We start from the raw sequence: 25,723 nt of genomic DNA, 5'->3' as shown, positions 1-25,723 counted from the left end.
CTTGCCCGACAGTCAGTACGGAAGCCGAACGTGACCATTGTGATCACCCGGCTTGATTGCAAAGGCATGCAATTTCTGTCACACACCAGCTAGCATAGCAGTCACACAGATCTACTGATCTGAAGTGTGTGTTTAGCTACGCAGATCGCAGTTATATTCAATTTAATGTGAGTTGCTACAGCGTAACTGCACTGTTGTCTATAGAAATATAGATCTGACACGTCGGAGTGAGCAGGTAAAACCTTTCGCGGTACTTTCAAGATGATGCTAGCTAGCTATGCTACTGATAGCTGCCGAGGGGGTTGATATGCGACTGCTCTGTTATGAATATTAATGTGCTGCATTTTCACCGTATTTGTTGTTTTGGTTATAAAAACAACGTTGACAATGCAACATGGCGTCCTGGTAGTTAACGTAACATAGTATTCTTCGGCTGTTTTCTGGTTGAATCTGTTATGTGTTAAGTATCATAGCGACGCTAAGCTAGCTGAACGAGCCAGCCAGACAGTCTGGGCCTCATGTAGAAACGGCTGCTCTGGTCGCGATTCATACTTTCTGCTACTACGTATTCACGCCGCTGTAACTTACTAAAGGACGACAGCATATTGGTGCGTCTCATAGACTGTATATAAATACATATACAGTCTCTGGTACGTGTAAGTGTCATGTAGCCAAAAAACGGACAACGTTCATAAACGACAGCGCTTGCACGCTAGTGTTGTGTTACATTGTAGACAAACATTTGCAATGGATTTTGTCTAAAATGAAGATTCAGGAAGTCAATTTGATATAAAGCATCTGACAAGTTGTTGCTATTAGAAACGGCGGCTATCACATGCTAGTTGTTGGCCTTATCTGTAGCCGTATCTTACGTTACTTGTATACGTGATTGGATTAGTAACGTAACGTGCGGAGTGCTGAGGTCACGCAGGTATTGTTGGTGAGTGTTGTCCGGTTGTAGGCTGTAAGTGTGTCGTACCTGCTGCATAAACAGGTTGTTGTTGTTGTTGTTGTGTTTGTGTTCCTGTAGGATGGAGTGGCAGCCAGATGAACAGGGTCTGCAGCAAGTGCTTCAGCTACTCAAGGACTCGCAGTCCCCAGACACAGCCACACAGAGAGCTGTGCAAGAAGTATCCTTCCATCTGCCTGTGCGTGTATGTGTGTGTGTGTGTGTGAGAGAGAGGGGGGGGGGGGTGAGATTTAGCTTACCTATGTGAGCTTGTCAGTAAGAGTGGATGAAATAAAAACGGCGCAGCTTGTATCAGGTAAGCCAGTGTGATTGATTGTGTGTTAATGCTCACACTCCTGTTTGACCAAATGTCAACAAGAACACAAGGTACGTGAGGGTTTGTGAGCTTTTGCTCCTTAACACAGCCGACAGAAACTGGAGCAACTTAACCAGTTTCCAGATTTCAACAACTATCTCATCTTTGTCCTCACAAGCCTTAAATCTGAGGGTACGTATGTGCATGTCAAAAATAAGGATATAAATGATAAAACAAAATAGCCCTGCTCGACACTTGCAAATATTGCATTACTAAATACAACGTCTCAGTCCTGTTATTTTAAAATGTTCTTTCTGCTCTGTCTCTCTGCTGCCTTCCTTCTCAAGACGAGCCCACTCGCTCTCTGAGTGGTCTGATACTGAAGAACAATGTTAAGGCTCACTACCAGAACTTTCCTCCCAATGTGGCTGACTTCATCAAACGAGAATGCCTCAACAACATCGGAGACCCCTCACCGCTTATCAGAGCTACTATCGGTGGGTGTTTGAGTGAGAGAAATTGGAGAAAGAGAAAACTAGCGTTAGCTGCATTTTCTAGCCAGAGTGAGTCAGACTGCTGTGTAGGTGGATGAGTCTTTGCAGGTAATGCGGCTGTGGGGGAGCGAGCGCTGTACTTTCAAGATGTTTTAAATGATTAAATGCAGTGGTGAGCTATTATTTACACCTGAGTTTTAAAGCATGTTTTTTTATTTGTGTGTTTTTATTATCTATCATTAAGGTATCCTGATCACGACTATAGCATCTAAAGGGGAGCTGCAGACCTGGCCTGAACTGTTGCCCCAGCTCTGTAATTTACTCAACTCAGAGGACTATAACACCTGCGAGGTCAGGCTCACATACCTGCTTAGACAAAAAGCTTTTATATAAACAGATTTAGATCTGTTTCTTTTGTCTTTTTAATACCATTCCTTCATGATTTTTCTCTGTGTTTCAGGGTTCTTTTGGAGCGTTGCAGAAAATCTGCGAGGACTCATCTGAGTTGTTGGATAGCGATGCTCTGAACAGACCTCTGAACATCATGATCCCCAAGTTCCTACAGTTTTTCAAACACTGCAGCCCCAAGATCAGGTCAGTGAAACGCCAGTCTTTCGCTTTTTGACTGTCTCTACCGGCACCATCACAATCTCCCTGTTAAACCCGCTTTTATAGATCCCACTTGTCTGTCTTCCTCTCAGGTCCCATGCTATTGCGTGTGTGAACCAGTTCATCATTGGTCGAGCTCAGGCTCTGATGGATAACATCGACACCTTCATCGAGGTGAGCATGTTAAGATTTTGTCTCGGTTGAGCTTCTGTTGTTTTCAACCTCCCCTCTCCTCTATATCACATGTACCTCTGTTTTCCATCTTGTCATCATGTGAACATGTAACAAAACCACAAGGCAATGCAGGAGATTGTGTACAGTTTCAAATGAGAGAGATTGACTGCAACATGCTGCATTGTTGGTGCAGAAGAAGGTTAGCCAGATAATTTGGGTGTAAGACCAATTTCCAGCCATTTTTATAAAAGTAGTGTCGTGTGGGAGTTTACTCTTGACCCTGGAATCAATAGTCTGACAAAAAAACAGAGTGAATGTATTTAAAGCATCACTTTTGCAGACCTTTTAAAAAAAAAAACATCATACGTAAGATCATCATAACTGCTTTGATTCACACTCGTTGAAAATGTTACTGAAATGATACTCTGTCCTAAGAAGGCAGATTTTCACAGCAGCTTCTATGGAAAATTAATTCAGCAGGATTCCCTGCAGTGTTTTATAATGTAGCCGCCATGCCTCACCTGAAATAAACAGCACCTCTGCTAACCTCAGAAGACGTTATAACATTTTTATGAAGCATAATATTAGATTTATTAAGCTTCAGGGAAAGCGAGCAGTTGTGCTAATTAACACAATAAAGGACACATATTTGATGAGTAAGACAATTTTTTTTGTATGTTTGTTTTTCTTTATTTAGTAACTGCGGTATCTGATTCACTTCAGCAGGGGATTACGTCATGTCGAACTGGCAGTAAAAAAAAGAAAACCTTCTGAGTTCTTGCAAGTCAGGAAAAGTAAAGACAAACAGCCCAATTATCCAAAATAGTTAATTGGATGGATAATTTGGACAACGTCAAGATGAAAATGTAGCAAAGTGTAACCGATTAAAGTGCATGTTTTTAGAAGTTGCCTCTGTTAACTCTCTTTTAACCCTATTTCATGTCTCCCTCCCCTGTCCATCCTCCCATTCTCTCTCTGCAACCCGCTCTCTTTCTCTCCTTCTCTCATCGTCTCTTTTGCATCCAGAGTCTGTTTGCGCTGGCCGGTGATGAGGACAGTGAAGTGCGAAAGAACGTGTGCAGGGCTCTGGTCATGCTGCTGGAAGTCCGCATCGACCGTCTCATCCCTCACATGCACAGCATCATCCAGGTGAGGGCGTGACCTGATCTGACACGCCACCTTTTTAAACATACTAAAGCGTGGCTTTGCTTCCTCATCGTTACCTCTCGTTGTTTTCCACCAGTACATGCTGCAGCGGACCCAGGATCCAGATGAGAACGTGGCTCTGGAGGCCTGTGAGTTCTGGCTGACTCTGGCTGAACAGCCCATCTGTAAAGAGGCTCTGTCTGGCCATTTGGTCCAGTAAGTGCTCACACGTCAACAGATCATTAGGCTGGAATAAGTTGATGACAAGGAGGTGAAAATTTCTCTCTCTTTTACAGATTGATCCCTATCTTGGTGAATGGGATGAAATACTCTGAGATTGATATTATTCTCCTAAAGGTGAGCCGACCCCGGATAAATCAGACCCTCCAAACTCCTCTTACAAACACTCTGCCTCCTCCTTTTGTCTTTTGCTGTACCTCCTTAAATCCATTCTACATTCACCTGTCCCTCTGTTGTCCTCCAGGGGGACGTCGAGGAGGACGAGGCCATTCCAGACAGCGAGCAAGATATCAAGCCTCGCTTCCACAAGTCCCGCACCGTCACTCTGCAGCACGAAGGAGGGGAGGGCGAGGAGGGGGAGGACATCGACGAGGACGAGGACGATGATGACGATACGCTGTCTGACTGGAACCTACGTACGTTGCAGACATGCAGCATCAGTTATCCTGACTTTTTTTTTCATGTTTTAATGTTCAGTATAGATTTTTTTTTTTTTTGATACATTACAATGTCTCAGCAATAACAATATATGTTACCTTCATCTAAACATAACGATGTGAATGTCCAACACTGCATATTTACATGTGTGAATGCATTCTGTAGTTTTTTTTATTTATCAGAAAATTGGTAGGGCAGCTTATTTATCCAAAATCTGATTATTTATGCGGCCTCCAGGGAAGTGTTCGGCGGCGGCTCTGGATGTTCTTGCCAACGTGTTTCGTGAGGAGTTGCTTCCCCATCTCCTGCCCCTCCTCAAAGGCCTGCTTTTCCACCCTGACTGGGTCATCAAGGAGTCTGGCATCCTGGTTCTGGGGGCTATCGCTGAGGGTGAGACACGGCACAGACTTTGACTATTGAAATACAGTATACTTAAGTTAACTAGCTATACTAGCTTTTCTTATTTTCACAACAGTGATGCATAAACTTTTTTTCTCCTTCCAGGCTGTATGCAGGGCATGGTACCTTACTTGCCTGAGCTCATCCCCCACCTCATCCAGTGTTTGTGCGACAAGAAGGCCCTGGTCCGTTCCATCGCCTGCTGGACCCTCAGCCGCTACGCACACTGGGTGGTCAGCCAGCCCCCTGACGCTCACCTCAAACCCCTGATGAAGGAGCTGCTCAAGCGTATCCTTGATGGCAATAAGAGGGTACAGGAGGCAGCATGCAGGTACAACTCTTACGCATACGTTCGCCTCTTCTGTATTCTCTCATTTTCCGCTCCTCCTCACCCATCTCATCTCTTTTAAAGTGCGTTCGCCACCCTGGAGGAAGAGGCGTGTACAGAGCTGGTGCCTTACCTGAGCTTCATCCTGGACACTCTGGTTTTTGCTTTCGGGAAGTACCAGCACAAGAACCTGCTCATCCTCTACGACGCCATAGGAACGCTGGCGGACTCTGTGGGACACCATCTCAACCAGCCTGTGAGCCCAAAACTCTTCACATATACGCAGCCTTATCTCGTGTGTAAATGTGTCGAAATTTTTCGATTGTGATGCAGGAACAAATAAATAACACAGGCCAACGTCACGCTTGTGTTCGTAGGAGTACATACAGAAGCTGATGCCTCCGCTGATAGCCAAGTGGAACGAGCTGAAGGATGAAGACAAAGATCTCTTCCCTCTGCTCGAGTGTCTGTCATCTGTTGCCACGGCGCTACAGAGCGGCTTCCTCCCCTACTGCGAGCCCGTCTACCAACGCTGCGTCACCCTGGTCCAGAAGACATTGGCTCAAGCCATGGTAAGCTGCACACACACACACATGGCACTTTGTACAGAGAATTTATGTTTTTGCTGCTTTATGTAGAGTAAATGTCTGGTTTGCTTGTCAGAGCAACGTCCTCAGGGAAAAACAAATGTTCAATCCTTTTTTTTTTTTGTGGGAATACAAACATTAGAGAATTTAGGGGTTACTAGCAGGGCTCATTATGACACATCAGCACATATTCTCACATTAACAAGCAAGTTCAAGCCTCAAATCTGCTGTTTCTTCCCTCCTTTTTTTTTTTTTTTTTTTTTTAATCCCTTGACAAACTTTACACTTTCATCAGCTTACTTTTGTCCTTTTCTCTCCACCTTCTCTTCTGTTTGTGTGTGTCTCTCAGATGTACAGTCAGCAGCCAGATCAGTACGAGGCACCCGACAAGGACTTCATGATCGTGGCTCTGGATCTTTTGAGCGGCTTAGCGGAGGGACTGGGGGGCCATGTGGACACGCTGGTGGCTCGCAGTAACATCATGACTCTGCTCTTCCAGTGCATGCAGGTGAGGAGAGCCTGTGTGTGTGTGTTTGTGTGTCTAATTTGACCTTAAATTATTTTTTCCCCACCCAAACAAACAGCTAAAAGTGTATTACAGTCAGTTCATACTCAACCAGAACTAGTTCTTACGACGTGTTTTCCGACCACATCAGACAGAGTTTATAGTTGTTCTGAATGACTACACTCAAAGCTGGATTGAAAAGTCGGTTGTCATAGTAGTCGGCTGTGATATTGTTTAAATATGGGAATAACTGCGCACATTTTCAGACAGTTTCTCCTGGAAGGAATTCACGGTGTTGCACTTGGTTGTTCATATGGAAATTGGCAGAAATAGTTGTGTAACAAATGGAAAAAAAAAAAAAATCTAGAGAGAGAGTCCGACAAGCAGCCCTGATGGAGCATACTGGCCCCTTGAGAGCACTACATGTCCAAGTATTTTGGAAGTGCCCGCTGTTGTCAGGTGAAAAAGTTTATAAATCAGTTTAACTTAAGAAATGCATCATTTCGGGTGGTTTGAGGTGAGCTGCTCTGGCAAAAATAGTCCCGCCGCTTAAAGAGAGAATGAGAAAAGAGAGATGCTCTGGTCACGGGGCCAGCAGCTAGAAAAACAACGGATCATCTCCGGCAGCTGCAACAGAGCCGGAATGTGATGCAGCCGGATCCTGTGTTGGTTGGATGCAACTGGACAATTCTGTCAACGGTGTGTGTTCACATTTCTCTTTGTCTCTCTGTCTATGTTGTCCCAGGATACGATGCCTGAAGTAAGACAGAGTTCATTTGCTCTACTGGGTGACTTAACCAAGGCTTGCTTCCCTCATGTCAAACCATGTATTGGTAATTATCTCGCTCTGTCTCTCTCTCTCTCTCTCACACACACGCACGTACAGTACATACGTAATGTTCCATCATCCTTCCCTATTTGTGTCTAATAAATATGATGATTACATGTGTGTGTGTTTCCTTCAGCTGAATTCATGCCAATCCTTGGAACAAATCTGAACCCGGAGTTCATCTCTGTGTGCAACAACGCTACCTGGGCCATCGGAGAGATCTGCATGCAGATGGGTGAGCTGCAGCAAATCTGTTTCTATGTGATGACGATGTGAATTTGAGAATATGACTATGCAGTGTAATTAATATGTGTGTCTCACTTGAACTTTCCGCTCTATCAGGAGTGGAAATGCAGCCGTACATCGCCATGGTTCTGAGCCAGCTGGTGGAGATTATCAATCGACCCAACACCCCCAAGACCCTGCTGGAGAACACCGGTATATCAATACTTTCTCTTGAAAGAAAAGTAGATAGATTTGTTGCTGTTTGTTAGTCCTGACAGTTAAAAAATCAGCACGTTACAGGTTTTTAAAAGCCATTAAAGGGCTCACACACCGTCCCCCCCTCTCTCCTCCTCCTCTAGCTATCACCATCGGTCGTCTGGGCTATGTGTGTCCTCAGGAGGTCGCTCCCATGCTGCCGCAGTTTATCCGACCTTGGTGAGAGACTGTTTAATCGCTCTTTCTGTTGCCTTTCGTTACCTGTGCTTTGACATCTTTGTGGTGCGAATTAATTTACAACATTTACAGTCAACATCGGCATCTTCACGTGCCATCCGTTCTCTCTCTACTGCTCTTTTCCGTTTACAGTTTCTGTACTGGCAATTTTCTTTTCCTATCAGGCAACACACATTCATTTCTGTGGTTTATTTTCTCATTTTCCTCCTTGCTCTTTTTTTTTTTTTGTATGAGCTCATCGCTGCAGAACACAATCGCGCTATTACAAAGACTGCAGTATTGACATTCTTCAAATAGATTCCTGAAATGTTTGGAATCAGTGAGAATGAAACACTGTAGTCAGTCAAATTCATCAAGCCCAGAAAAAAGACACATACCCCCCTACAGAATAATTATAGTTTGGCTATTACCATTTATTTAACTTTTTAACTACTGACATGCATTACCATGATTGTCTGTTGTTGTCCATTTATGTATTTGTGCTGTAGAGAATAACATATTCCACCAGCCTCAGTCATGTGGCTAATAAACAATAAACAATCTATCTTTTTTGTAGATCTCACAAATGTTCTATCATAAACAAAACAGGAGAGATTTAACAGCATCAAGTTTAACGGCTGCTGATTTAATATACTGATATTAATACTGGTTAATAATTGTGTGCGGCAGGTGTACGTCCCTGCGGAACATCCGAGACAACGAGGAGAAAGATTCGGCCTTCCGCGGGATTTGCATGATGATTGGTGTGAACCCGGGGGGTGTGGTGCAGGTGAGACGCTGTACACTGAGGGCGTTAAATTTCTACTTTCACGGTCTGTTTATCTGGCTGTAAAGCAAACTCACAGCTATCTTTTTAAGAGTCGATCTTTAAACCTTTTACTTTTCTAATCTTCTCACCTCTGTGTTTGTTCAGGACTTCATCTTCTTCTGTGATGCAGTGGCTTCCTGGGTGAATCCCAAAGACGACCTGAGAGACATGTTCTACAAGGTGAGGGGCTCGCTGGGTGACGCTCGATGGCGTGTTGACGAGGGTCGGGTTATAATGAGGAGTGAGTTCTTGTGTATCTGCGACTAGTCACATCCAGAGACTGATTTTAATTGACCAATGGATCATCACGCTCTTCGTTCTCCTCTCCCCCTGCTGCGTGAGTCACTGTGAGGTGTAGAGACATCAGGGGAAGCAGTGTGTGTGTAATCATCTGTTTTCTGCTATGAAACTCATAAAGCTTCAAATGCAGCATATTGAACGCAGCTTTAAGCCAAACTGGGATCAGAGTGGGTCACACTGCGCAATCCACAGACGCATGCGTTTATGCTAACAGAGAAATTCTGTAATGTTCCTGTTGGAACATTTAATAGGTGTGTTGACAGAAGAGTGAATCCATAATGCCTAATGAACCCGGTGATCCTGCCTCTTCTGTATCACTATTATTACACTATTTCAATCTGACTTGACAGTGACTTTCACCTATAAATAATAAATAAATAACACATGTATCAAATTCATGATATGTTTCAGCCAAACTAAAAACAAACCTCTACTAAGTTTTTAGGGCCACCACCTCCTGATCTGTGTGCATTGTGTGTGTGTGTGTGTACCTGGCTGCTTCATTATAAGCCCAGTATTCCAATGCTGGAATAATGCAACTTGGTCACACATTTTCTATGTGTCAGTTTGTTGAATTTGATCAAATTCTAATTTATTAAAGCTGCACTAATCAGTATTTTTATTCTAATAATTATTGTTAGGTGAGAGGAGTCGTAAAAACATAGAATCATCACCTGAATTAACACGAGATCTACTCATTTATTTGTTTTTATGTCTTTACTGTTTGGTGAAGTCTCACAGCTCCCATTAAACCTCATTCCCAGCAGCAACAGGCAGCTATTTTTAGCACAAAAAAAAAACTGTCAAGAGATCACACAGTTGTAAGTGTGCTGCCTGTGGCTCGGCTGCTGAAGAAGTTAAAGATGACTTGTAGCTGCGCCTGAAATTCATTTTTTCCCCCCCATTATCTGCCAATTTCCACAGATCCTGCACGGATTTAAGGAGCAGGTCGGGGAGGAGAACTGGCAGCAGTTTTCGGAGCAGTTCCCCCCTCTGCTGAAGGAGAGACTGGCAGCCTGCTACGGCGTTTAGAGCCTCTACACCCACCCAAAAGGTAATCCCACACGCATCGTACTTCAAAGTCAAATCAAACGTACAAATGGCATTATAATAAACATAACTTCTCCTTGTCTCCCTTTCATCCGCCCCCCTCCAGGTGAGCCAGCAGGAGGAGGGTGAACGGGAAACTCATCCATCTGTGTATTGCACTGCCCTGATCTGGGGGGAGGGAGAGGGACGCTATTGGCCGCTCCCCCTGACGGACGGCCCCCACGCCCTATGTGTTTGTCCATAGAGGGAGGGTGGGCGGGTGGGAGGGAGGGACAGGGGGACACCTCTAGATTAACTAGGCAGGGACCCGACACAGAAAAACTAACTGGTAGGGACAGATAGAGGGACAGAGAGAAGGACATAGAGAGGAGACGGAGGGACAGACAAGTTGGGAAAGAGGGAGACAGGGAAAGAGACCAGCACAGAGAAAGTTAAGGGAAAGAGAGGGAGGGAAATCAATAACAAGGCAGGGAAAAAAGAGCCACAGAAAGGTCTGTTACTTGGCTGGGAGGACAGGGACAGTTGAGATTTTAATGGGATTCTTAAACTCAAGAGTAACCGATAGCTTGACCGACAGACAGAACCAACGTACACAGACTCACACACACATACACACACTTGCACATGCTGTACATGCAGTACATGTAACTGACTGTGGGTGGCACTATAATTTAGACTTTTTAAGACCTACTGCATGTAGTTAGGGACAGACAGACAGACAGGTGTCTAAACTCTGTTCATTTTCTGGGTGATATCTTTCTTTTTTTCCGGGGAATAGGAATTCAATATGAATTACTTCATCTGTAGTCGCTGAATTCTACTTAACTGTAAGATAATCTCGCTATCCACATCTGTGTTTTCTTACCTTCATTTTGACCAGAGAGTGCTGCTTTACAGAGCTATCCATCTATCAGACATATTCCTGTCACATTTTCTACCTGATCAAGAGAGAGAGAGAACAAAAAAAAACAAACAAAAAACAAAAAACAGAGCGTGTCCTTGTGGCTTCACGGAAAACCATTCCTCTAGGAAGGGAGGATTAGGGCTAACACATTTGTTTTTCTCACCAGAGGGGAGGAAATCGTAGAGAGAGAGAGAGAGAGAGAGAGAGAGAATCAGATCTTTAGTTGTCTCTGAGGTTTTGTGTTTGTGAATGTGTGTGTGTGTGTGTGTGTACGTGTGTGTGCGCGCGCGTGCGTGTGTGTGCATGTGCAGTTTGTAAATCCTTACTTCAGCATTCTGTGTTAACAGCGTGTGAACTATGTATTGTTTTTGATATGGTACAGAGCTAAAAACTTGACTCCCACCGCAATGTCCTTGGCACCTGTTAACTGTGACCAAGTGTTTGTGTGTACGTGTGTGAGCGCGTGTGAATGTGTGTGTGTTTGTGTGTGCGCACAAGACTGAGCGTGTATGTGTTTATGTCTACGTTCGTACTGATATCCATTTGATGCCATATTGATATCTTAAGTAAAACAGTGATTGGCGATGTCATTGTGATCTTTATAATGTTTTAAAAATGGTCCTTTTTTTTTTTTTTTTTTTTTTTTGCTGCTACTGATGATTTTTTTGTTTCTATAGTGGACTTAAATTCGCACAATTAACGCAAAAAATATTTGAATTAATGCTATTTCCAGTGACTGTTAAGTTGTTTTTGCACTTTTTATTTTATTTTACCTTTCGTTTTGTATGGACTTTTTTTTAACCTCACCCATATGATATGTCTTGACCCTAATGTCAGTGTTTGTCATACTGTGTTGCACTGTGAAATTAAGTGTCTTTGACTGGCAAAAAAAAAAAAAATCCCAATACTAAATGGCAAATAAAAACAACTTTGTGAAACTGCGACTAATCCGCACTTTTACAATGACTAACCTTGCCATTTTGCTGAGGTGTGTGTATGCGTGTGTGTGTGTAAGTGTGTGTATGTGTGTTCAGATATGTGAGAACCTGCATGAGGTACCTTTTTTTTGCCTATGAGCATGTTTTGGATAGTTAGATGGCGTTCTTATGATGTGTGCACAGTAGGAAATGCAAATTAATTTTTTGTTCCCGAGGGTTTGTAGCCTGCCCCGGCCTACTTTGTGTGCATGCTCTGTGTCTGTGTTTTCACTCTGTGTGTGTGTGTGTGTGTGATTGTGTGTGTGTGTGGGTGTGCGCAGTGGTGAATGTTTGACTTATATTTCAGAGTAATATGATTGCCCTTTACACACCAACACACCACCTCAATTCACAACCAGAGGAAAGCACAGTAGACTTAAAAAAAAAAAAAAAAAAAAAGAGCTAGGACACTGCCAAAGAGCAATAGCCACTAAAACACAATAAAAAACAATAAGTAGAGACAAGCTGCTATTTCAGTATTCAATATGTGCATCATGATGATGATGATGAAAGTACAGGCACTTGAGGGCTTTTATGTTTAATCATGGAATAAGATTTTGCCAGCAAAATTAATTACAGGGATCTATATTTTTTTCATTCATATTCTGCAAATGTTTCTTGGCGTTTTAGACATTTGGAAACAAACAGACGTCAGCGCTTGATTTGACCTCGACTGTGACCGTTAAGATAATCAAATCAATCATTAATCACTTCAAATACGAGACAATCTGAAGCCCAGCCTAGTTCTACGTCCACAGTCTCTTAGTTCAGAGCTTGTACGAGAAAATGTCTTTGGTTGCTTGTTCATTTTTTTTAGTGTTTTTCTTTTTTTTAAATTGTGTAACTGATGTTTTTTAGTTTCACTATCGGTTTTTGTATCGGAAAGATCAGTCTATATTTTCTTTGGATGATACTGTAGTAGTCTGCTTCAGTGACAGATTCATGAGGACGAGGAGTTTGCAGGAAAGGAGAGCTTATTGAAAAGGTGTCAGAGAGACGGGAACAAAGGAGGGATGAGAGGAGATAGAGAAGGAATGTTTTTTAAGAAAAATTTGTTTATACATAATAAAGAGCATGATATTGTTGCATTTTGGCAGGAAGACTTTGCTACCTTTGTTTTTCTGTGGATTACTTTTCGCCAGCCATGTTCCCCCCTTTTTTTGAGGGCGGTAATGGAAATAAAATGCTTTTGAGTCTATGATATGATTTATAGTTCATGTGTGTAAAATCTCTTGGAAAATCCAGCTGGATTGTGGATTCTTGAAATAAATCGTGTTTTGCATGCTGAAGGCTGGATGTTAGAGTTGCCAGTCTGGTTTCTTTTGTGAGAAAAAGAAGGATTGGAGTACAACATACTTAGGAAAACAAAAAACCCCCCAAAAAACAGCTGGTTAAAGTGACATCTGCATTGCATCCTGATGTTTCCTGCTTCTGTTTGTCCACATATAGAAACCCCTCTGAATAACCAGCTCAGTTCCACACAAACAAACATAACTGAATTCTCAAATTACACTTCAAATATCCCTGTGTGTGTGTGTGTGTGTGTGTATGTGTGTGTGTGTGAAGGTGTAGACTGGACTCTATAAATCTCTTCATACAGTATGCTCAACACCAACTGGTTTATCACTGCCATCCACATTTTGAAATAAAACTGAGCTGCCAGCTCCAGCACATCCTCTCATTTCCAGGCATGGGATATCACTGAGCCCAGATTACTCCAAAATTACCTTCATGGGCCTACTGGACAAAGAAATGAGCTCAAGGTGTTTGCATGTGTGAGAAAGAAGTAGGAGAAAGGCCATGACAGAGTACACAGACTTGAGTTTTCTACCAGTCTCTATAGCAGAGTGACGGAAAGACGGGAATGTTCAAAATTCCCCTCTTGACATGTATGAAGACATAATAATACTCTGCTTGGAACAGTAATGTGTGTCTGATTTGGTTTGTCCACAAAAAAACATCTCCTCCTTCTCCTCCACCCCTTAAAATCAGGTTTTCAATGAGCTCAGAGAAACTTTCCACTTTCAGCAGATGAACGTGAAAACAGCCTTCTAGTGTCAAACTCTGCACATACATCATTCTGCACAGTGAAGCACAAACATCCGACTGAAGAAACGAGAAGAAAAACACATGGAGGGGGACTTAAAAATACAAAATGCGGTATGCTTAAAACCTCTTAAATGCTCTGAGATGCCTATGAATCATCCTGTGGTGTCTAGAAGAGAACAGATTCAGACAACAGATTATACATTTAAGAGTTTCCTATTTGATTCCAAAATATCTCACTAAAGCTAAAGGTCTCAGCTACTTTCACTGGAAAAATCACAACAGTCAGATGTCATGTCTCTTAAATACAGCATCTAAGCATGATGTGAGGAAAAAGAGGAGTGAATGACCCACTAATAATACTCAAGTAAAACATAGCTGCATTCCCAGTAAAGTAACTGGAGTCCAAACATGTAAGTATTAAAGTTAGTTGAGTTAGTCAGTGGTAAGTGAATTAATTGTTGTGAACGCATATTAAAACATAAAATCTGCATCCTGTTATCTGTACAGCAGCTCTGAATACTGCAAAGCTTTCCTGTGGTAGATTATTCTATTAGTGCCTGAGATATTTCTTTTTTTTCTGTGCATTCCTACCATTTTTCCAGGAACAGGGACTCCTTTTCAGTTATTTCAAAGGTAGAAATACATCTTCCCAAGGATATATCAGAAGTCTCCCACAAATCATCAAACCACAGGGTGACTATCTGATTCATCTCCAGCCCATAATTACAGGCTTCTGTTACACTGCAGATCATCTTTTCATCCCTACCTTGATATTACGTGTTTACCCTGGAGCTTGGGGTGGAGCTGGGGCAGAGTGAGTTCAGGGAAGTCCCTGAGCTGAGGCTTTCTCTGACTGTTCCACTTCTTCCATGCTAATATATCACTGTGTCATGCCTATATTCAGATAAATGTACAAAACAGCAAACATCATCAAGGAGAAAGAGAAAGTGAGCAAGTTTCTGGTAGTCAGATTGTCATAACCCTCTTTAGTTTTGCAGATTATGACCCAAAAATAGAAGCATCTTGAGAGATATAAAATTTTAAGACGCAGGAGTCGGAGATTATGTTTAAATAATATGTTTATTGTGCGTATATAGCTACTGTATGAACAGGCTTTTCCTGTTCTATAAATGTCCTTATTTGGCCTTTTGTTAATGTCCCAATAGGTGTTTTGTTGCTCTAAATGGCACTTCCTAGTGGCCAAAACATGTCTTAAGCAGAGCAGGAATGATATAATATGAAGTTCGAACTCTATTCAGTGTACAGTGACACATTTAGACTCTCAAGCGTTAGTTGAAATCCTACCTTTATCTCTTTAGACAGCCCGCTTAAGCACATAGCATGTTTAACAGAATCAAAAAGTAGGAAACCTTTCCCTGTTTACAGTCTTAACAACAATAATCATTCAATTATGGCATTTATACATATTTTGTATGTTTATTTCACATTGTGAGAAGTTTCAACCCAGCACATTTGAGAGAAAATTCCTCAAAAAGCTACACTAAAGTGATCAGAGGGTCTACAGTTGTTTTTTTTTTGTTTTGTTTTGTTTTTTTTTTACCTGGTCAACCATCTGTCATTTAAATATTTAACTTTACAGAAATGGCCCTGACATTTAAGAGAAGCACTGAAGTGATCCAACATTCATACATTCCATAATTTAGCCTCTCCCATTTCCTCTGTATTTACATTTAAAGGTGCATGCTACATTAAACTGACAAACAAAAAAGTTAATAGAGAGAGAGAGAGACAGCTATTTCAGGACGCAGCTCTGATGAGTTCATTGTAAATTGAAAAGACATTAAACTGTTACTTCAAAAAAAACAAAATATACTGAAGTTGCAACAAAAAAAAGAAGCATATCTACAACAAATACGGCCCCAAATCAGACAAATGCTGATATAATCACTGATACAGAAACAGGAGTGCATAAAGGCTGCAACAGACTCATCGTCAGTACTCGTGGCTCTGACATGTCTGTGAAAAAAGGAGAAACACTGTATATCGACCATGCACCATTTGACCATTGACAAGTCTCTAAATAGTCAGCCTGTCATTAATGTCCTTGTTTAATGCAGTGCTGCGTACGATTCATGACACATCCACAGAACATGTCTTTGTCCTTACAGATAAAGTAAGCAACTAGAGAATACTATTCCAAATCTTACAATGTATTTTGTTTTACACAGAACAGAATTGAAGTATATTGCTAAGAATGTGACTACCTGCTCCTCCTTCACGTTACTCTACATAGATCACACTATTATTCCTCAATCAATGCACTACTTCTCTTTTTTCTCCTTTTTCTCTTCTGCAGTCAGAAGTTGCTGAAGATTTCCTGTTTCTTACTCCAGTCCATAGGGGGTGCTCTCTTCTTGTTGCGGCTGGCGAGGGCCTTTTGTTTGGCCTCGGCGGCTGTGGGACTCAGACGCAGGCCGACGTCCACGAAAGGGTCCGAAATACGCCTGTCGTCCTCGTCAGGGACCTACGATACACACAGACATACGTGTTTTATTTGCACACACCCCACCTTCTCGTTTTCTGACTGTTTCGTCGGCTTCTTTCTGTCTCACACCTCCTCTCTCACCTGGATACTCATATCTGAGCTGCTGATCTCTGACTGAGTGGTGGAACTTCTTGAGGACTGGGATGCCGAGCTCCCTTTGGCTCGCGATTTTGGGGACGTATTTGTAATCGGGGAGTCTGTCAGTGTGACGTTTATGATAGGAGGATCTGTGGCGGGGAGGTCAGTGGTCGGAGAGGGCGTGGGTGAGGTGCTTTCTGTGGCCAATTCGTCCACATAGACTTCTGTAGGAGAGTAAAAAGAAGCATGAAACACTGTGTCTGGGGAGTACAGAGGTGTGTGTGTGTGTGTGTGTGTGTGTGTACTATTTGACCTTTGACATGGCTGGGGGTGGGTATAATCCCAAGTCTTTGGAAGAGCTCGTCCGTCTCCTGGTCGACCACTAGGAGGTGCACTTCCTCCCCCCCTGCTCTGATGAGCGCCACCACCTCTGAGTGCCTGAGGCCCTCTATGTTCACACCGTTCACCTGAGACAGAAAAAAAAACGTCAAAAGAGACAGAAGACATAGAGAAAACAGAGATGAACAGGATGAAAGAAGAGGAAAGTGGAGATGAAGGAGAGAAAAGATGCAGAGACAGGGCAGAGATTAGGAAGTAGCCATTACAAAACATGACCAGCAGGAGGTATGTCTGGCATCACAGAACAAAAACAGATAGAATCTGTCATTTGAGTAGAAGCAAATTGAAATTTGCATCAACTCCCTTCCTGCCTCCACACTTTTCCTCTACACAACATTAACTGTGCACCTCATACAGCTGGAAATGGAAACAAAGCCCCACTCATGCAAGCACACACACATCTGTAAGCCTCAGATACAGATGCAGGCACGCATACATGTCACACGCATAAAAAGGCACAAACACCAACCCGTCCTCTACTCCTCCATTCAAGATTATCCCGTGTCTTTCCCCCTTTAAACAACACCTCTCTCTCCCACCCACTCTAAACCAGACTCTAGCTAATCTGCTCTAATCCAATCACACCTCAAATCCGTGCACAGAGCTGGTTAACATGGGGAACGGTGGCGTTGTTTTTCCTATTAATTCCCTAAAATTCACCTCTCACAAGGGCGTGCATATTCACTCTGGAAAGAGGGATGGGGGTCACCCTTCTGCTCCATTTATTTCAAAGTGTTGTACCTCCACTAGTCTGTCTCCAGGTCTGACGTCTGAGCTCTCAGCAGCCGAGCCGGGGTCCACAGATCGTATAAATTGTCCTCTCTTTGTTTTATCGCTGTGCAGGTTGAAGCCGTAGCCTTCTTCACCCTTCACCAGGTGACACAGGCGGGGAAGGAGCTCAACTGTCGGCTCTGGTGAAGGCTCCACCTGCAGCTATGATGAGAAATAAGGCAACAGGGTTAAGGATTAAGTTTAGGGTGAGAACTATACAAAAACAGGATATTGGAGAAAGAGGCATTCAGGTGCTGTTTGTAATACTTGAGTTACTAATTCATTACTTTTAAAATCAAAATCAACCTGCAATAAATCCTATTTCTGTTTTAGCCCATTTACAACAAATCACATACAGTACACTTTATATCACAGCTATCCATTTGGAAAAAAGTGCTGTTGTATTCTAGATTATTCCTACTTTTCCAAGTAAGCCATTCGTTTCCATGATATGAAACTCAATTAACAGACTTGTGCTGTGTAATCCATCACAATGACCATAAATCATCACAGAGTATGTGGTGATGCAGTTTGAGTCCAGATTGTGGTCTGCACCATAAAATCAAAGCAGATTTGATATTCATTTTAATGGAATTCACAAAAAATCTCAGCAGCCTGCAGATTTTCATATCAGATGGAAATGAATGAAGAGCAATGGCTGCTTTTCTAACAGCATGAAAAATATATCCCAAAATATATCCCAAAATCTTAAGTGTATCACATGCATTTGAAATATGTTAACATTATAATTAAGCTGATAAAACATTATGGCCTTCACAAAGAGGGATTTATTACAAGCTGCTGCTGTCTTGGATTACACTAGATTGTGCAGAGTAGAGTAAAAATTAAGTATCGTCAACTTTTACAATATCATAATCAGTGATTTCAAGGAAATTGTGATTTTCAACAAACACATTTAGTTCTTAAGGTTTTTGTTTGACATGTATGAAGAATCTTGTCTGATATAATATATAATAGCGGAACACAGTTCATTTCATTAAACATCTATTTGATTATTTTATGTTAGGTAATTTCACACACATTTTCCTATTGTGATAGTGGTTTCAGCCATATTGCCCAGCCTTAATACAGGTGCACTTATTAAAGTAGTGACTCTGTGTGTAGCGGTGTGGCAGTATGGAGGGCTAATCAGGAGAAAGTGGCTGCCAGGATGAGCCAGTGGTCTCTAAGCTGCGTAGAGTGGGCTAAGTGGATCTGACTGAGAGACATTAGGAGCGATTTTGAATCTAATGACCAATGACCATGAGCTGACACATTGCATGACTCACTGGACTGACTGGACCTGTGCCTCTACTACCAGGTACATGCTGGCTGTGTGTGTGTGTGTGTGTTCTATGCCGGGTCCATGCATTAGTCCCTGTCCTGAAGGTGGCGCAGGATAGTGACTGTCTAGTGACACGGCTGTGACTGCACCTTCATGGGTGGTGCGCTAACCTGAGGGCTCTCTGATGGATCTCTCTGTCCTCTCTGCTCCATCAACAGACTGAATGCACACTCACACACACAAACAGATGGAGAGTGTGTCTGTGTGGTTGTGTGTGTGTTTGTATGAATAATAATATGCCCATCAATGTGGCAGAGTGCATCCCTGTCTGCCAGCCAGGATCGGAACACCTAGGCAACAGATCGCCATGGTGATAGGTCAGGTCGCTGTGGTGACAGGTCACCATGCCTCCTACTGGTTTAGAAGATCTCTGTTTATGTTGCAGGCCTGTGCACTAGGTTATATTTGTCACGTCGGCCCAAATTAATTGACACACACACACACACACACACAGGCTGCACACAAAACTGACCTGGAAATATCTAAACTGATCTATTTGGGGAGATCTGCATTTCCCCACAGAGAGAGGATTTCCATTTCGTAAACATAATAGTTACGTCAGTTAGTGCTGAAACAATAAGTCGATATACAGTATCAGGTCCCTCGAGTGCTCGACAGAATTTTAATCGGCTACTATTTTGATAATTCATCTTTGAAGTGATTTTTAAAGCAGAACTGTCAAACATTTACAGGTTCCAGTTGCTCAGAGGTGGGGATCTTCTGATTACTATTTCTTTTATATTGTTGTAAATAAGTCAAACATCCTTGTGTTTTTGACTTGTGTTGGACAAAACAAGTAATATGAAATAGTCTGTGAAATTGTAATAGGTATTTTTTATGATGCTCTGACATTTTATAGACCAAACAACTAACTGATTAATTGAGAAAGTAATGTGCATATTAACCAATGATGAAAATAATTGTCTTTAGTTTAATACCTCTCATTTAATATATTACTATATGGTTGTAAATGTAGAGATTTCTCCATGTCCAACAATAGTCTCTGGTGTATTATTTTTGTCACATCCTCTTATTGCATGTCACCGATAACTGAGTCAAATGCCGCAGCAGGAAATAATTCTGTTTTGTTTTAAACCTTTTGACAATATCAACCTTGACCACAGAGTTTAGTGAAAGTATTTAATCTGTGTGTGACTGAGCCAGACTGTTGCGTGGCTTTGATCGCAGCCAACATTGTGGTTATGTAATATTAGTGTATATGGGCGTCTGCTGCCATAATAACATCATGCAACAATGAAATCGCGTCTGTATTTACATGTACTATGATGTGAATGTCAGACGCAAGACGAATGACTCAGAAGTAGAGAGATGATGAGAGACAGATTGTGTGTGTGTGTGTGTGTAGGAGTGTGTGTGTGTGTCTCCTCTGTTTGTTGAAAAGCACAAGGCTTCAGTAGTGCTGACATGGGATTAATATGCCATAATGGTTTTCCTAATCGGACCTGCTTTACTTTAGTGGCCAAAAATAATCGCTCAGGTACATAGCACTCACTGAAAATGTCTAGAAATTGATGCCATCATTTTGTATATGATCAATATATTTTAATAGGTGACAAAATGCCCCGAATGAATGTCTATCAAACAAAAGAAAGAAGCCAAGTTTTCAATCAGTGTGCACTAAATCTTCTAAATGCTCTTAGAAGATAAAAAAAACTGATCAACAAAATACTGTTCTTAGGTAGCAAGGAAGGTATATTAATGGTTAAGAGCACAGACCATGGGTGCGCTCAAAGGGTGGAGGGGGTGGACACGATAACACCTGCGTGATATCATGCAATAAAAAAATAAACATATAAAGTTAAGTTTTGGTTGAAGCTCACATTCGGAGCTATTGTTGGTGGTGATGTAATAGATTTGCAATATGTTGTACAGGTACTGTTATTGCGTATCATGTTGTTTTTTTATCTGAGCCTTTTACTAAGAGAGTCGAGATGGCCAGCCAAGGGGCAGCCTGTATTTATGTTGCCTTTGGCTAAACAGATGGTGGTTTGACGTGAGCCGCTGGTCTAAAGCATCCTGGTCCACTTTGTTTGGAGCCCAAACACTGAGCTCAATCTCTGACAGCCAGTTCCTGGTTATTTCTGTAGCCAGGCTGATATTAAGACGTCACAGTGATGTGTGGCTGCCACTTGTGGAAATTTAGCTTTTTTGCTGCATCATACTTGCTAATTCATGAATTAGTCTGTGTGTATTTGGCTGTCATTTTTGTGTACATTGACAAATCCCTGATAGGAAACCAAAAATTTAACTAACCCTGATCGACCTTTTTTAAGCTGTAAGGTCAGAGGTGTGCAAGGTCCCACAGTAGGGGAGTGAGACATTATGTGCCTCAAGCCCAAGATAAACTACACAAATAGATAACCATACCTGTGTAAAAGGTTTGATTATGCAACATTGCTAATCCCTCCCATGTCTCCTTGGTGCCATTTCTTTCCCTGCAGACACTCAAAGCCTGCTTTCATTACAAAACCCACATTAAAACCAAAGTCAAGCAGTCTAGATGAGCGATTAAAATGTGATCTCCCATTGGACAGTTGGATGAGGTCACTGTCTGCAAAGCTACAAAGCCTCAACAGAGCCGACTTTTAAAGGAAGAACTCTGGGGAGAAAGATGTCTCAGATTCTTACTTCTCAGATCAAAGAAAAGAAGTTTAGCCTTTGATTGTTTTTGTTACTTATGAAAGTCCTGCCGTATCTGACTGCATAAAGCCCTTTATACAAAGTAGAATAACACTGGGAGAAGAAAGTTTAAGGTGAATTCAACTCTCAGTGAAGTGAGAACAAGGTTTACACCTCCACTTAGCGCATACGCTAATACGCTGTCTTTCAAAATAGTCGTTCAATTTGACTACACAATAGCCACAGTATGTTTTTGCAGGAAACATAATCAGCAGGGTTTTGTCTCTGGCGTCTGCAGCTGGATGTGTGAGGTGTTAACACTCAGTATGCATAAATGGGCAGGTTTCTTTAAGAACAATGCCCACTTTTAATGTTCACACCTCTTAGAGACTACAGTGGCTTGTAAAGTGATGTAACAGTGGATCATATTGAAGCAGGTGTTTGGGCGACAGGGAAGGTTAAATACAGGATAGAGGAGGCAGCAATGGATTTCACTGTTGCACTGTGGGGACGAGGATGTGAGAAATCCTTTTAAACCTGCTGTAATTACACTGTTATCCACTGTTTCATTTGTTTTCCCTGCGGACTCTTTTACAATTTCTGTGCGCCACACTGGACTTTTGTACTATCTAATTTTGACTAGAAGAAGTGTGAAAAGGATCACGCAGCAAAGTTGTGCACAAATTTAGCTGAATATAACTGAAAATAATGAATTCAAGCCACATTGATATCCTTTCAAGCAAGACAAACATTTTTACTTGAAAAGCTACATGAGTCCTTTCACCCTCTGTTTTGTGGCCTCAATTCACTCTTTTATTTTTCCTCCCAGTCTCCCTCTTCTCCTCCTGTTTTCTCTCTTTCTTTTTAGTTTTTCGGTCCCACCTGTTCAGAGAAGTTGCCAGACTCCTTTTAAAGGCGCTGCTTTGGGACCGGATCCAACCAGCAGGCCGGCCAAGTGCTCAAGTCCAGATTAGTGCTCAGGAGACGTCAGGTAAAAGATTGTAAGCTCAGTGTCACACACACTCTTAACACAGTAACACGTTGGCTCGCTGCTGGCAGCCCGAGTGACCAACTACCCATTTCAACTTCAGACTTCTAATAAATACACACCTTATCCATAAAAGCCCTCTAATTTTTTGTCATGGGAGTGAAATGGTGCTGTGAGCTTATATTCAGCCATAAAGAAGAGTCTCAAATATTGATGTCCACCCCTTACCTCTGTGTCTGTCGTTGTGCTTGATGTCACTGAGGATCTGCCCTGTGTGACCATGTGAGTGGGCGAGTCTGCAGCAGGAGGGTGAAATGATTGTGTGTGGTTGGGTGGCAGGGGTGAATTCTCTCTGGGTAAAGGAGAGGTAGAGGGGGTGGGCCTGGGTGAGGGGCGCGGGGAGAGGGTCCCCATCTCAATGGCCAGGTCCTCGGTGTAGGCCAGGCCACAGCTGCGGAGGTAGTCATCCGTGTCTCTGTCCACCACCAGCAGCCGGGTGCGGTGGGCCACCTCCCGGATCCGGTTCACCACCTGCAAAGAGGAGAAAGAGAGTAGCTTAATACGAGGTAAAATGATTAGTGTGGTGCTTGTTGTTCACCCTGAACTGGCCTGTACACAACACACTTTTAGCATGACAAAGACACCCAGTGATTCCCATTACACAAAGCTCACATTGACCCATTTTAGTAGCCATCCCTCCTGCTCCTCAGGCAAGGGAAAAAAGTGGTCTAACAGGTATAGAACTCATTGTTTGTACCTCAGAGAGATTAGGTGCCACTGTTGACCCCTCTCTACCGCGCAAGCGCCTGCATGTGATTTTCAAAATTAATTTATTGAGCCATAACTCACTTGATGGTGAGGGTCGTTTTCCACATTCTCCCCGTTCACCTCCACCACTCGGTCTCCGGGTCGCAGCCCGGCCAGGTCAGCTGAGGAGCCGGGCTCCACTTTTCGGATGAACTGTCCGCCTTTATTCCGCTCACCGTGCAGGTGAAACCCATAGCCGCGCTCTCCTTTGGTCAGGAAACACAGCCTGGGTCTCAGCTCGCCCTCCATCCCAGCAAGTCAATAGGAGAAAACAGGTCAAAGTGTCTCAGGTGAATAAACGGGTGCTTGGTCCGAGAGCGGTGGAAAGTCGCAGGCTCTTAATCCAACATACGACTGCGCGCTCCAGTGACCAAAAGATCAACATCATTTAGCATGATGCGAGTCCATAAATAATCTACAATTGTTCAAGAGAGCACAAATCAAAAACTAGGCTAAAACTAATGAGTGTTTAATCCATCATGCAAAAGCCAGGGGCGCAAATATTAGCGCGCAAAAATGGTGCACAGTGTGCGTAAAACAGTGGCCAAAAACCACCGACAGGGACTAAGTCCCGTCCATCGGAGGAATAATCCAAGAGATCAGAGATTAGAAAGCTGCTCCTCACACGTAACACTTAATTCTCCTCGTCAGCCAGGCGTGTGTCCTCCTGTCCGACCCGGTGAGAAAGTGAAGAGGCGTCAACAACAGATGCCACTACGTCCTCCTCAGCGCACACCTGACGACGCTGCGCATCTGCGCTGTACTGACAGGAAACCACACAGCCTGAAAGAGTAGCTAATAAGGAATGAGGCTGTGACTGTAAAGAAACATGAATTGTTTAGGGATGAAATTAGTCCGTTTGCTTTTATCACAGCATCTAGAGAGGCAGAGGCTTCCCCCAGGTGGTTTAGGTAAAACCAGGAGGTGGCTGTGACCTGCAGAACGGAAATCTTCCTTATCCGCCCTCTATCCTTATCTTATATCTCCTATCCTTATATCTTTACTGGCGATCAATAAAGGGACGGTTTCATGAAAGGGATTTAATATTTCATGAAACATAAGCTTTCCTTGTGTTTGTGGTAAAACAAACTTAACATGCTTTTACAAAGGAGTCACTCAAGTAATACAGGACAACCAGGTCTGAGTGTGTTTGCTCCTGATATCCAAAACAGGGAAGAAGACACAACCACTTTTTAAAGACATCCACGAGGAAGATATTTGTGAAGACAGCAGTTAACTTGCCCTACAGCTGGATTTTTGAGCTGCACGTGACCTCTGACAGTAATGATCAACCCTGCTGATTTGCCTTTCAGCAATACATCAATATAAGGGATGAAATATTAAAATATTGCTATTATATTGCTGTCAACCTGCCCTTAAGCAAGGTAGTTATCTGCACAGAGGCCAATAGTAATAGCCAACTTATTGCAAATGTGTTTAGTTTTGATAATGTGAAATCTCTAAGAAATCATTATTAGTGCTAAACAACTTCATTTATTTTGTTTGTCTTGTTATATGTCAAGTCTACATAGCTGTGGGTCAGTGCTCCACTAGACTGAAAAACCAACACTATAAATGAATAACTAAAGCTAAAGCATATCCCCACAAACATGTACATGGCTAACATTTTACAGTGGGTTTAGTCCAGTGTTTTGTTTCTAATGTGCCTTTTTCACAGCTCACATTTTGACTGACATGTGACATAAACACAGGTGTAACTAATTACACGAACGACCGGCTCTGTTCCATTGAAGTGTCTCAGTGAGCCATGACACTCAGACAACACAGCTGTACCAGAAGTGGCACACCTAATATGATGCAGCTGTTATTTGTTGTTAACTACCTACCTACCTGTGCTTTTCCTGTTATAACACACCAATTAACTCATGGGGAATTATTATCAAACAAGAATATCTCTATGATAAATGATGTGCTTACTGTACAAGGGTGTAATAAAATGCAAGTGCATCAATATTATATAACAGAATAAATAACTATGTTTTAGGGTGCCAGGAGTTTGTATACAAATATTATCAGGTATGTTTGTGATGTGCTACATTTTTAGCCATAAGCTACAGGCTGGCAACATAAATTAATTCATGTATTTATGAACAGATGCTGTGTTTAAACAAACAGGATTCTTGAGGGGTTGTTTTGTTAAGTTAAATTAATCATGCCTTTCAAAATAAAATTCTTAGTTAACAGTGTTCCTTTAATTCTTTTAACTAATTTTAAATTTAATGACTTATTAAATGCATGAACTTTTAAACATTAGTCAATGGCAAGACCAGTCAAGTTGGTGAATTGACTACTGCAGCCAGCTCTTATGAATACAGAGTTTTTGAATCTACTGTCTTTTACTATATTTGTTCATATTGATGCATCAATGGGACTCCAATATTGAAATGC

At 42.3% G+C, this 25,723-nt stretch overlaps 2 protein-coding genes across 2 annotated transcripts; one reads left to right on the top strand and one right to left on the bottom strand.

Moving 5' to 3' along the window:
* Positions 1-23: 23 nt before the first annotated feature.
* Positions 24-10,093, top strand: tnpo2b (transportin 2b). The gene is made up of 24 exons (XM_067583358.1): positions 24-235; positions 1,031-1,130; positions 1,382-1,457; positions 1,613-1,762; positions 2,004-2,110; positions 2,220-2,353; positions 2,461-2,542; positions 3,569-3,691; positions 3,786-3,904; positions 3,985-4,045; positions 4,173-4,344; positions 4,604-4,756; positions 4,871-5,096; positions 5,178-5,349; positions 5,471-5,665; positions 6,030-6,188; positions 6,931-7,018; positions 7,151-7,249; positions 7,357-7,452; positions 7,599-7,674; positions 8,362-8,461; positions 8,606-8,680; positions 9,725-9,854; positions 9,957-10,093. Exons 2-23 carry the CDS (start codon positions 1,032-1,034, stop codon positions 9,830-9,832), a joined length of 2,670 nt encoding a protein of 889 aa, XP_067439459.1. The 5' UTR covers positions 24-235; position 1,031; the 3' UTR covers positions 9,833-9,854; positions 9,957-10,093.
* Positions 10,094-14,841: 4,748 nt separating this feature from the next.
* LOC137177187 (Na(+)/H(+) exchange regulatory cofactor NHE-RF2) lies at positions 14,842-24,338 on the bottom strand. Its single transcript, XM_067583343.1, has 6 exons — positions 23,357-24,338; positions 22,736-23,038; positions 17,505-17,696; positions 16,678-16,831; positions 16,368-16,588; positions 14,842-16,265 (listed from the first exon to the last, which is right to left on the bottom strand). The coding sequence occupies exons 1-6, from the start codon at positions 23,561-23,563 to the stop codon at positions 16,098-16,100; spliced, it is 1,245 nt and encodes a 414-aa protein (XP_067439444.1). The 5' UTR covers positions 23,564-24,338; the 3' UTR covers positions 14,842-16,097.
* Positions 24,339-25,723: the final 1,385 nt, after the last annotated feature.

The sequence above is a fragment of the Thunnus thynnus genome, chromosome 3 (assembly GCF_963924715.1).
Source record: "Thunnus thynnus chromosome 3, fThuThy2.1, whole genome shotgun sequence".
Classification (NCBI taxonomy): domain Eukaryota; kingdom Metazoa; phylum Chordata; class Actinopteri; order Scombriformes; family Scombridae; genus Thunnus; species Thunnus thynnus.
The sequence above is the reverse complement of the archived record's forward strand: the minus strand, read 5'-3'. Positions and strand labels throughout refer to the sequence as shown.